This window comes from Sinocyclocheilus anshuiensis, unplaced genomic scaffold (genome assembly GCF_001515605.1).
Source record: "Sinocyclocheilus anshuiensis isolate Anshui unplaced genomic scaffold, SAMN03320099.WGS_v1.1 scaffold1133, whole genome shotgun sequence".
NCBI classification, from domain to species: domain Eukaryota; kingdom Metazoa; phylum Chordata; class Actinopteri; order Cypriniformes; family Cyprinidae; genus Sinocyclocheilus; species Sinocyclocheilus anshuiensis.
In genome coordinates, this window is record NW_015555792.1 from 569,076 (window position 1) to 582,398 (window position 13,323).

Here is a 13,323-nt window from a genome sequence, read left to right on the forward strand (position 1 = left end):
GCGTTTACGAGAATGATCGTCGAGACGGGTACTATTGACATAATTCTGTGTGTATGTGTCTGTTCAAACATGAGGAGATGCGAAAGACGAATCAACTCTGTGTTCGCGAGCCGTCTGAAACACGTCTCTGTGTGTGTGTGCGCGCTTTGCAGGTGTGCGGCAGAACTGAAGAGACGCTGCGCGAGAAGCGGCTTGTGCGCATGCTTCACGTGTGAGTCAGACAGCAAGAGGAGACGGCAAAGAGTTGTTTTCTGCAACTTATTGCACTTAATAACTCTTTTTAACGTCAAGCAATTCTCTGCTATATGCGTCGAACTAAAACTTTGACCTTTTGCAACGTTTTGATTTAAGTAGCCTATTATTAAAATGATTCAGATATCGCACGCCGTTGCGATATGCATATCACGATATTTACATTTGCGATATTTCGATATATCGTGCAGCCCTACTTTAAATACTTTAAATGCTGACAATCTTTCAAATGAGTGAACGGTCCAGTCTCTGCTTTCAAATAGGATCAGGGATCATTTGACATTGTTATTTTCTCTCTAAAGGAAATGAATGTTTGTTGTGTCTGTCTTAGAGAGAACGGGCTCCATCAAAGCAGCATTTATTGACACGGCTGCTCATTATGGATGGATGCTTCACAAATGAACTTCAAGCGTTTGTTCCAGTAAACAGTGTTCATCCCACACAAAAGACCGTTTGATTCGCCTTCTATTTACATTTGAGCAGCAGTCATGTAGAGGAACAGGACGTTCTGGTGTGCTGTTTTTATGGGTAGAAAGTTAGTGTAAGTCTCGGTGATGAGTAAACACTGCAGACACCAGAAGCGCTTTCTTCAGGAGTCCAGCATCATGTGGAGCACAATAACACCTTACTGAGAGATGCAAGAATGTGCATTGCTGAAAATCTCAGTTATCTTTCAAACAATACAATATAATAACATAATAGTGGTAGGTCTTTGATGTAGTCTCATTTCTCCTCCGAACTGATTTGACTGTTACTACAGGTTTATTTACATGATTGATTTCAATGACAGGTTCTGTGTGTCTTTATTGCTCTGTAAATGTGTCCTGGTTCTCTCTCTTTAGGTTGTACATTTCACCAAAGAAGCAGGTTGCGGCTGAACTGGGGCCTGAATCACCACTCAAATGGTGTCGAAAAGTTCTCGATCATCCCAGTCCAGAGACTGAGGTCGCCTGTCGCACGCTCATCAACCGACTAGACCAAAGTAGGGAAACTTTACAAGATTTGTGAATACATTCATGTGCAATAGAAAGAGTATTTTATGTAACTGATGTTTATTGTATGCACATGAATACAGAATGACTGAATGATTTAGATTTAAGTCAGAGCGCTTTAACACCTCACTGAACTACAGAAGCATTACCGATGTGCACTTTCCCGGGGAAATATTGTCCTGTGACATGTTTCTGCTTTGCGCACTGCTGAGTTACTGTATTTTCTGCTTCTGTAGCATCTGTCACAACATGAATCTGCCCTTTAAGTCGTGATGAAATAGGAATAGATCTTTTCTTCTGTATGGTGGCATACATCAGAGAGAAACGGATGATCGAGAAAGAAAATGTATAGAATGAAGACTTGATTCTGTGCATTGGATGTTGAGATGCGAGCGTGGCTCTGGAGACAGATGAACATGAGCTTTAGTCAGACTAAATAATTAGAAAAGTCCTGCATACGTCGCCAGATGTTTCAGTTATTAAACATTACCAGGTCAAAAAAAAAAAAAGAAGAGTGTGCATGGAAGAATTGTTCACGATGAGATATATAACATGCATTAATAATGACACCATGGGAAATCCAGTGAAGATCATTAAAATAATAACAGTTACTGGCATTTGCTGGTTCTTTACTGTCTAAACTGTTTATTGTCTTTATAGCTGAACCTATGAGTAATTAGTTTCTTTCAAGCTCGTTCAGTGTTCGGCCGAATAAGAAAAAAGACCAATAAATTGTACCGAACAATGACGTGACGCGATCAAATAGAGGCGCGCGCTAATGCAGCACACACGTCAGCAGTGTGAAAGCATTTAAAATTGTCCGAGAAAGACGCAAAAATCATTACAAGCACCGACAGCGAGAGACCGTTTAGTGCTGCAGTGCATGTCTCTGATGAGAAGAGGACGGGCTGATTGTTGCTGGTTACTGTATGATGATTGAAATCACCAAATGGCCTTAAACAATTAAATACACTGCAGAACGTTATGTTTTCTAATACACGCATGAATTGCATGTGTTCAAACAGCTTCACAAACTCATTAGCCAGGGTTCAAAGTCCAACACGCGAGGAAAATCTGTGCTGAAACTGTGTTACTCGTCAGCTGCTCAGGCACATTTTTATGAATTTTTACTAGGCATGTGACTGTGTGATACGTGCATCTCCCCAAATTAGTAATGAGAATAATTTATAAATCTGCTGCTGTCAACAAAGAGAAGCACTGAGGACTTCCTGCGGGTTTCTGCCAAAATAAAAGCTCCATCAACATTCATAAATGTTAGTATTGTAATTTTACTGTTGTTCTGTTAAATAAAATTAAAAAGTAAGACAATAATAATAATAATTACAACAGCTCTATTAATACATTTATTATAACATTCACACATAGTGTTCAAACTGGGATCTGTAATATTTTCTAATGTTTTAAAATAATTATCTTCTGCTCAGCAAGGCTGCTTTTATTTGCATGCCTGATTCAAGAAGGGGGTCTCAAAAATGGCCACAAAATATTATTTTACCAACTTATTAATTTTAAGTTAAATTGTGCTTTGTTGGTATAATGCCTGCTAGAATGTTAAAAAATGTTCCGTGTTAAATAATTATTTTTAAATTGTTGTTTTGTATTAGTGTACAATGTTTAAAAATAATAATTTATTCCATGTAGTGTCCATTTCATTCATTTAACATTTAATATCGGAGGCATCCAAGTTATTTGACACATTTGAACTTTTTATTTTTTATTTTTTAAAGTAACGCAATAGTTACTTTCCCTGGTAATTGGTTACTTGTATAATGATGTAATTCAGTTACTAACTCGGTTACTATTTGTGAGAAGTAACTAGTAACTCTAACTGATTACTTTTTTTAAGGTAACTTGCCCTGCACTGGTCACTACTATTGCACTGTAATGCTGCTTCTGCCACGTTATGACAATAGATTTACACTTGGAATTCAGTAGTCTGTCATCAATGACAGTAGCTCACTGGAAAAAGTGCCCTTCATTGTGTTTGCAGTAATAAGTGCTGCTGCCTGCCAGCTGCAATCACCAATAAAACGTTGTTCCTTATTTTTTCTACATCGTCATAAATATCATTATCGCAAATATTCTTGAAATATCATGATATAATTTTGAGGCTATATCGCCCACCCCTACTATAAATTATTATATTTTATTTTTCCTGAAATGTAAGGTTCTCTTTTTATAAAATAGCTACTACTGTTATGTTTCTTATAAGAATAATTTCTTGCTGAAAGTATCAGAATGCGTATTTGTTTAGTCGACATTGCGTTTCTTTCTCTGTTGTGATGTTTGCTCTGTCAAGTCTTGGATGTCTAATGCTGACTGTTAATAATGTTCACTGTTAACGGTTTCGTCAAATGGAAATGTGTGCATCCTTACATGTGAAATGCCAAATGGAGGATTAGTTCAGGGATAGTTCACCCAAAAATGGCAATTCACTCGTCGTTTGCTCACCCTCTTGTTGATATCACATTCTTTCTTCTGTGGGACTTTTTTTAGTGTATTTGTTAGGGATGCACCGAATATTCGGCAACCGAAATTATTCGGCCGAAAATAGCAAAAAAAGCTCTTTCGGTGTTCAGCCCGTAATGAGACTCATTTATAAATCTGCTGTTGTCAACAAAAATAAGCACTGAGGTCTTCCTGCGCGTTTCCGCCAAAATAAAAGTTGAGAAAAAGCAAATACTCTGTCAACATTCATAAATGTTAGTATTGTAATTTCACTGTTGTTCTGTAAAATAAAATAAAAAATAAGACAATAATAATGATAATAATCATTACAACAGCTCTGTTTTAATGCATTTATTATAACATTCACACATAGTGTTCAAATTAGGATCTGTAATATTTTCTAATGTTTTAAAAGTCTCTTCTCAGCAAGGCTACTTTTAATTGTACAGTAAAAAAAAATAAAAAATACATGCCTGATTCAAGAAGGGGGTCTGATGGCCAAAAATGATTATTTTACTAACTTATTCATTTTAAGTTAAATTGTGCTTTGTTGGTATAGTGTCTGCTAGAATGTCAAAAATGTTCAGTGTTAAATATTTTTAAATTGTTGTTTTGTAATTTATTTTTTTTCTTTGAAAAGTAAGACAAAACCGTAAAAAGCACATTTTGGCTTTTTAATTTATGCAATGGTGAAAAAAAAAATTGGCAAAATACATGGGGAAAAAAACTAGAAAAAACGTGTTCGGTATTCGGCCTTCAGCCCAGTGTTTAATTTTGTTCTGTTTTCGGCTTCATCCAAGAATTTTCATTCCGGTGCATCCCTAGTATTTGTTATACTTGTAATTTTTTGAATTGTTATTGCCATGAAAATAACCTAAGATGCTGACATGGCATTAAATAAAAACCTACTCTTCTGTGGGACATAGAATAAGCTATTTTGAATAAATGTCTAAACTGGAGACAAAAACAAAATACTTTTACCAATTACCATTTTTCAAAATATCTTTTGTGTTTCACAGGAGTTTTGAACAATATGAGGGTGCATAAATAATGTATTTTTTTAATACAGTTGATAGACTTGCTATGCTATATTGCTAATGCTATATTGTTTGATTGTTGTTTTGTAGCGTCTAGATGGAAGAACGTGTACAGTAGCCCATCTCAGTCCAGTGAGGCTGGCGTCTCGGCGTCCTCGTCTGCTGGGTACCTCAAATCAACTAACAAAACACTACTAACCTCTGGCAGCTCAGGTATGGCATTAACCCCATTCACTGTGCATCACACACACACACACACACACCCTCGCAGGCGTTCACTGGTGTGTACAGAGCGGCTGTGGCTGTATGTGTTCAGGACACAAAGCAGATGACAGAATCAGATTTCATGCATGAGGTGTCTGGCAAGCATTTCTGGCTGGCACACTCCTCTTGCGTTGTCTTCATCTGTGTGTTTTTATGTGTTTAAAAACCTGTTTGGTGTGCAGTGTGTGCTGAAGTCACGAGTGCATGAGTTTCTGCTGTTTAATGAACCTCGTTAGTAACTAGAGATAATTGAATTGCTTTACTGCATCAGTGTGACTCACTTGCAGTATTAGGGCAGCGTGATATGGATCAAAAATCATATCTGTATTTTTTAGACAGAACGGCGGAAGAGATTGAACATACATCCGCTTTTGGATGCAGCCTGTTTATAATAATCTCTACAGATGAAATGGTTTTTCTGCTCGTCTGATGTTTTAAATCAGAATAATCTTCAAAGAATTGAACTAGGGCTGCAACTAATGATTATTTTGATAACTGGTTAATCAATCTATTTGATTAATCAGTTAATTTAACTAAAAAGCCATATTTGTTCTGCATTTATTAAAAAAATATTTACACTTACTTTACATCCTGCCCAGTGTTTGCCCTTTTAACAATATACAAATATAGTTATTGTATCTACAGTATGTGGACTATGCTATAGGCTACATTATGTGGAAAAAGATAGATTTTTTCAGATGAATTTTGTCTGTAGAAATGTGTTATTCACCACTTTAAAGTTATGTGACTGGCATTTCTGTGCACTGTGTGCAGACGCAATTAATCAATAATCACATTTGTTGTTTTTTAGGTAACACTTTATTTTAAGGTGTCCTTGTTACGCATGTTACATGTGCTTACTATTATAATTAGGGATGCACCGATACCATTTTTTCAGAACCGATCCAATCTGAAATTCAGAGTATCGGCCGATACCGATACCAGCACTGTTGTTTTTAATCAATGTAGAATTTCTATACGTCTGTGTGTTGATCCATCACTGTTTTGTGTGTTAAACACAATCTACTAAATATAGACAACTTAACTTCTTTTTAAAGAAAAATAACAATTGGAAAAAATATATAATCTTAATGTATAACAAGTTCTATTATAAACTAGATTAGTGGATAAAGTTTAGCAGCAGCAAAAGTTATTCTAGAAAAATCATGTGTGCACAATAATTTTATAAAATCTACATTTAGTGAAATAACATTTATTTAGTGGGGAACAAATAAAAGTTAAGAAGCTTAGGACTAAATCTGGTAATCTGCTCTTTGACTCTAATGGGGTAATCAAAATAGTCTTTTTACTCAGTTAGTCTGCTTTTTTTATTATTTAAATTTTTAGTTTAGTAAATTTAACTTGCTTAAAAATGCTTTAATGCTTTAAAAGCATTATTTGTGTTTTTATATTGCAATGTTACAATGTTAGAATGTAATGTGATTTTAACATTCTTTTGCATAAAATATGTGCCTACATGGGTACATTCACTTTATTTGTTTGTTTATTTGTTTAATCCAAATACAAAATACTGAGATATATATACCGTATACCGCAAATCAGCCAAAAAATACTGAGATATGAATTTTTGCTCATATCGCCCAGCCCTAATTACATGCAAGTAACCCTAAACCAAACCCTAATCCGAACCCTAACCATATAGTAAGTACATGTAGTTAATTAATATTACTCAGGACTTATGCATAATTACACTGTAACAAGGACACCTTAAAATAAAGTGTAACCTCTTTTTATTGTCCACTATTATCACCAGTACTGATTAGTCGTTGCAGCCCTGTTATTGAGTGTATGTTCTGTTGTTCACAGGTTGCATGGGCGTTCCCTCTGCTCTCAGCTCACAGTCGTCCATTGACAGTGAGTTAAGCACCTCAGATGACTCCATCTCCATGGGCTACAAGCTTCAGGACCTGACCGATGTTCAGATAATGGCTCGTCTGCAGGAGGAGAGTGAGTATTGTTCACCTGACACGAATCCAGACCGCGAGAGCTTTTAGCGCGGCATGCGAAATGCTAATAAATGTGGGATGTGGAAATGCTTTCTGTTCTTGAATGTCCTTTGTTTGTTTTAAACTCTGCTTCAACAGCATTCAGGCAAACTGTAGACTGCTGTTATTTGTGTATTGAGAATACTTTTGGGGATTAACTTGAGTCTGTTGTGTAACTATTACACAGCAGTTGAGGGTGAAAGCTCAGAAGTTTCATTATTCGACAAGCATTGAGTTTGTAAGGCCCATACGGTTTGACCCTCTTTACTTTTTTAAAACCAGTTTCTCAGCATGTACAAAATACTGCCTGACATTTTTCCTGTTGAATAACTGTTTTTGCTCCGAAAGAACACCTCGCATTTAAAAAGTGCCGTTTAATATTAAGGATGAAATGTAGACAGAAGTGAATAGTGATTAGCCTCAAGGAGGCTCTCATTATAAATAATAGAATTTGGGACACACTAATTCTAATTTTGAATACTATTTAGGATGGATAGTATGTGAATTGGAACACAGCATATGTCTTCTCTCACTAATTGGACTTAAAATTTGTAGATTTTTCACAGACTTTCATAGATTTTTTTTTTTCTGTAACACCTTTTTTTTAGAGCCTTCGAGCTGTGTCCATCAAACTATGCTAACTAGGGATCTCAATATCAGTGTCGCTACAGCATCAGTAGTACTGAGTACAGACTCTGTGTCGTACCTCTGATAGATAGGCAGCTGCTTTCTGTGTATGCAGGTGTTCTGTGAGGAGCACTTGTGCTAGGGCTGTCAAAATGGCTGAAAAAACTAAATTCGAATTTTGTACTTAAATATCAATTTTTGAATTTATGTTTGAATTTAAAAGGCATCATTTCAGTTATGGGGAAAAAACTTGTGGCCTCTCCTTAGGCCACAAGAGGGCGCATCGAGCAAAATATTACTAATGCACGACTATCTTTGAGAAAAGTGCATAATGTTTAAAAAAATAGAACCAAAATTTATAAACCATGTTTTCTGTATGTATGCGTAGTTTAATACAAAGGACTGAAAACCAATCACAAAGAGTACTTTTTTCATTTAAAAGAATGAGATGCAGTGGGATGGGGAAAAACCGCCATAAAGTTTTGAGACATGTTTTTTAAAAGTTGAACTTACATTAATTTTACATGGTTTTCTAAGCATGCGGCTCTCTTGTGCGAGACGCGAGTGCAACGGTGATAGATGTCCCTCTAGAAAATGAGATAAATATGCGTTCTGTGTGAACGGCTTGGTTTCAGTTTTGACGTAAACAACATCTCCGCATTGATGTTCTCTTTTTCCACAATATTTTGAGTGAACAACACAGCAGCGCCGCATCTAGTGCTTTCAACTGGATAGGCTATGAAAAACATTCAAATGCAACGACACTTACATCGTCATCGCATCTCGGGCGCCACTGATAAGGCTGCCTGACGCACACCTAAAATTCGAATTCAACGTTTTTGCATTGGAACGTGGATTTTTATTTTAAATTCGATGAATATTCAAAATTCGAATTTTTATTTGACAGCCCTAACTTGTACCAAAGTGGAGATACACCTAAATACTCAAATAATCTAAATACATCAGTATCATACCAACTTCAAGGCTTTAATTTTTGACATTCAAGTTTGCTTTGACTTGTAATAATGATACTGATGTTGCACCATCTGCAGTTTCACATTAAAGCTCCAGTCTGTAAGTCTGGCCTCTTTGTCGCAATCTCTGTTTGAAAACCTGCAATTGCAGTTATTTGCAGAATGATCATCTTTACGTGGGTTCTGCACCGGCACGGCTCCAGCGCGGATGAATCTAATGTTTTGTAACCATTAAAAAAACATTTTGTAACCATGTTTGTGTGGATACTGTACTTGGGAATCACAGATTCTAGCCTATGTCTTGGAATATATGACCCAAATAAGAATCTGAACAAGTAAAAAGTCTGCCACTTTTGTTCTGACCAACTGAGGAAAAAAACATTACAATAAATCGCGCTACCAATGGTGATTAAATCTAACGATCAGTTAATTAGCTCATGTCATATCAAACCATGCAAATTATTATTATTGTTATACTTTGTTCTCAAATGGTTAATGTTAACAACATCAGCATTGCGTGACATAGTGTGTATTAGTGTATATAGTGTGTATTAGTGTGTAGATTTCAATTTCTGTTCAGTCCATTTGAATTTCGTATTAAGAAATGATTTTAACCCAAAAGGCAAATTATTCTTCCTTCAAACTGGTTGTCTTTAAAATACAGATCTTGTGTAATCCCAGGCTATCTGTAATCAGATGCATATTTAAAACTGGAATATAATTTAATTTAATTCACATGTGTTTCATAAACACATAATCCTTTCTGCATTACAGTCCGCCATCAAAATGATACATTTAATTATTCCAGCTGCTGTGAGAAAAGGCTATAAACGATCCATACCTGCAGGATCCTCACATGCGATGGCCTAGTAGCCGGGACAACTTCTTTGTTTACAGACGTGGCATAATGACGCAGTGCCATGCTTGAATTTCCCGCAAATTCCTACCCGTACCACTCAAATTACAAAACAGTATTATAAGCTAACCGTTGTGAATACTGGCTGGTTATGTACTTGCTCAAATATTGATTTCAGATCATTTTGAACCAATGTATAAGTTTTAAGTTCCGGACTGCAGCTTTAAGCTTTATTTTCCTTTATTGACCTTTGGTGGTGTTTTTCAGGTCTCCGGCAGGACTACGCCTCTACCTCGGCCTCGCGCCGCAGCTCCTCGGCCTCCCTGCAGTCTCTGCGTCGAGGCACCTACAGCGACCAGGAGCTGGACTCCTACAGTCAGGAGGACGAGGAGGATGAGTGCTGCTCTCTGCCACAGCGGCTCCAGCGCTACTCGCCCTCCCCCCACGGCTCGCCCCGCCGCCCACGCATGTCCCGCCGCTCGCTGCGGGGCCCGGGGCCCAAACGCGAGGGTAGGGCACTGTCCATCACACATGAAATCGAAGGCAAATTTGTTAGGGCAAATTGCTTGTTCAACAGAATTGATTGTGATGCTGATTGATGAACTAAATAATGGATGCACTGATCATCCAATGACATTAATGTGGTGTTGTAGAACAAAGAATTATCATGTAAAGGGGTCATGCAATGTGTTTTCAGATCTTTACATTGTTTCTGAAGTTAGCTAATGACATATTTTGCTCTAAAACGTTCAAATACGTGACCCTGGACCACAAAACCAGTCTTAAGTCGCATGTATTTGTAGCAATAGCCAACAATACATTGTATGGGTCAAAATTATTGATTTTTCTTTTATGCCAGAAATCATTAGGATATTAAATAAAGATCATGTTCCATGAGCTGCTGTGAGAAAAGGCTATAAACGATCGGCCACCTGCAGGATCCTCACATGCGATGGCCTAGTAGCCGGGACAACTTCTTTGTTTACAGACGTGGCATAATGACGCAGTGCCATGCTTGAATTTCCCGCAAATTCCTACCCGTACCACTCAAATTACAAAACAGTATTATAAGCTAACCGTTGTGAATACTGGCTGGTTATGTACTTGCTCAAATATTGATTTCAGATCATTTTGAACCAATGTATAAGTTTTAAGTTCCGGACTGCAGCTTTAAGCTTTATTTTCCTTTATTGACCTTTGGTGGTGTTTTTCAGGTCTCCGGCAGGACTACGCCTCTACCTCGGCCTCGCGCCGCAGCTCCTCGGCCTCCCTGCAGTCTCTGCGTCGAGGCACCTACAGCGACCAGGAGCTGGACTCCTACAGTCAGGAGGACGAGGAGGATGAGTGCTGCTCTCTGCCACAGCGGCTCCAGCGCTACTCGCCCTCCCCCCACGGCTCGCCCCGCCGCCCACGCATGTCCCGCCGCTCGCTGCGGGGCCCGGGGCCCAAACGCGAGGGTAGGGCACTGTCCATCACACATGAAATCGAAGGCAAATTTGTTAGGGCAAATTGCTTGTTCAACAGAATTGATTGTGATGCTGATTGATGAACTAAATAATGGATGCACTGATCATCCAATGACATTAATGTGGTGTTGTAGAACAAAGAATTATCATGTAAAGGGGTCATGCAATGTGTTTTCAGATCTTTACATTGTTTCTGAAGTTAGCTAATGACATATTTTGCTCTAAAACGTTCAAATACGTGACCCTGGACCACAAAACCAGTCTTAAGTCGCATGTATTTGTAGCAATAGCCAACAATACATTGTATGGGTCAAAATTATTGATTTTTCTTTTATGCCAGAAATCATTAGGAGATTAAATAAAGATCATGTTCCATGAAGATATTTTGTAAATTTCCTATGCATTGCTAAGGACTTCATTTGGACAACTTTAAAGGCGATTTTCCCAATATTTAGATATTTTTGCACCCTCAGATTCCAGATTTTCAAATAGTTGTATCTCGACCAAATATTGTCCTATCCTAACAAACCATACATCAATGGAAAGCTATTTATTCAGCTTCCAGATGATGTATACATCTCAGTTTAAAAAAAAAAAAGATGCTTATGACTGGTTTTGTGGTCCAGGGTCACATATTAGAAAAAAAAAAGATAATTTTCCATCCTCATTTTTAATCTCTGTCAAAAACACAAATTTCAAGGGACATTAACTCCTTCAGAAACACAAGTAAATGCCTGAAGAAAATTACTGATGTTAAAACTCTAATTAAAATATTTAGCAACCGTTCACTTAAAGCCTTTATATAATATGCATTATAAAGGTTTTGTATTACTAATGCATTATATGATCTCATGAATAATTGTACCCACAGTTATTATACATTATAATATTTACTTATTCATTGTTACACCTTTAGAAAGTATAATGCATTAAAACACATGACAAACAAACCTTTAAATATTAAACTTTTAAAAAATATATATTAACTTTGGTTACGATTGTTACAATATAAAACTCATGTATAAATATCAAGGACATTTTGATTCTCCATTTCATGACTCCTTTATCATAGGAAATCAGATGACAGTATCAGAAGTAAATTAGAGTTTAATTTACTTTAAAAACATGCTGTAACTTACAGAACTCAAAACTTCCTCCCCTGTCCAAAAAGACTCGGCTAACTTGAGCTAAGACTTAAACCTCAGCTAAAAAAAGGCTCATTAGAACTGCCTGAACTTACACCGCAGTCTTGCCTGTTGGGTGATCAGAAACTTTGCGGTGAGGTGGATAGATATTATTATTCCTAAACACTAGGGGTGTAACGGTACACTAACATGACGGTTTTGACGTCACGGTTCGGTATGGAAGGGAAAAAAACAAAACATAAAATTGCTTCTTTTTTTTTTTTTTTTTTTTAATTAAACAATGGTTTACTGTACAAATTGCTCCTTTAAATAAATTAGATTTTAATTAATTTTCTTAGGGATAAAAATCTACCTCAGCTCTGAACTATAGTGAACCCTTTTACATTATGATAAGGTTACACTTAACAATAGAGCCCAAACTTAAATGTAATTATTATTTATTTTTCAATATAATAATCAACACTCAACTCAAATTGTATGCAAACATGTAAATTGCACTTAATGCAGTTTTTAGATTAACTTCTCAGAAGTTATTACATTTCATTCACAGTGGCTGTCATAACTTGTTTAATAACAGATGTATTTAAACATACATTAAATAAGACATCAATTCAATTTAAGTTTATTTGTATAGCGCTTTTTACGATACAAATCGTTGCAAAGCAACTTTACAGAAAATTAAGTTTCTACAATATTTAGTAGTAGCTTACCAGTGGTGACCGTCAGTTTATGTACATCACTAACAGGTAAAGTAAAATATGAGTTTATAGTGTAATATTTTGTGAAATGCTCCTCTCTAGACTAGGGCTGTGCGATATGGACAAAAAAAACCTATCGCGATTTCTTTGATCAATTTTGCGATTTCGATTTTAATCACGATTTTGACACACACAGACATGCTTTACAGTCATTAATGCATTCAGTGTGAATTTGAAACATATTTACAAAAGAAAACCAATTAGAGCTTTATCAAAAAGCTGTAACATGTCTCTAGAACAGACATAAGGCAAAATAATCACTAAGTAAAGGTGTAACAAAATGTCTCTAGAATAGACATATGGCAGAAAAAAAATCCCATGTCCAGGGATTTTTTTTTGCCATGCATTGGTCATAGAGCTTTTGTGGCATTGCCTCAGATGTTGAACTAGATGTGTTGCGGCAAGTTCACATGTACTCCGTCTGCAGTGCGTATACAGTATGTGTATGCGGTGCAGAAGCAGCACAGACTCATTGTG

The 13,323-nt window shown here is 36.7% G+C and overlaps 1 protein-coding gene across 1 annotated transcript in view; it reads left to right on the forward strand.

Annotated features, from left to right (window-relative positions):
* Positions 1-13,323, forward strand: part of LOC107674863 (SLAIN motif-containing protein-like) — a 28,083-nt gene that overhangs the window by 6,315 nt on the left and 8,445 nt on the right. Inside the window, exons 3-7 of the mRNA XM_016468990.1 lie at positions 1,095-1,234; positions 4,841-4,963; positions 6,842-6,982; positions 9,745-9,987; positions 10,692-10,934. Of these exons, the coding sequence (XP_016324476.1) occupies positions 1,095-1,234; positions 4,841-4,963; positions 6,842-6,982; positions 9,745-9,987; positions 10,692-10,934 (890 nt within the window). The remainder of the gene's footprint in view (positions 1-1,094; positions 1,235-4,840; positions 4,964-6,841; positions 6,983-9,744; positions 9,988-10,691; positions 10,935-13,323) is intronic.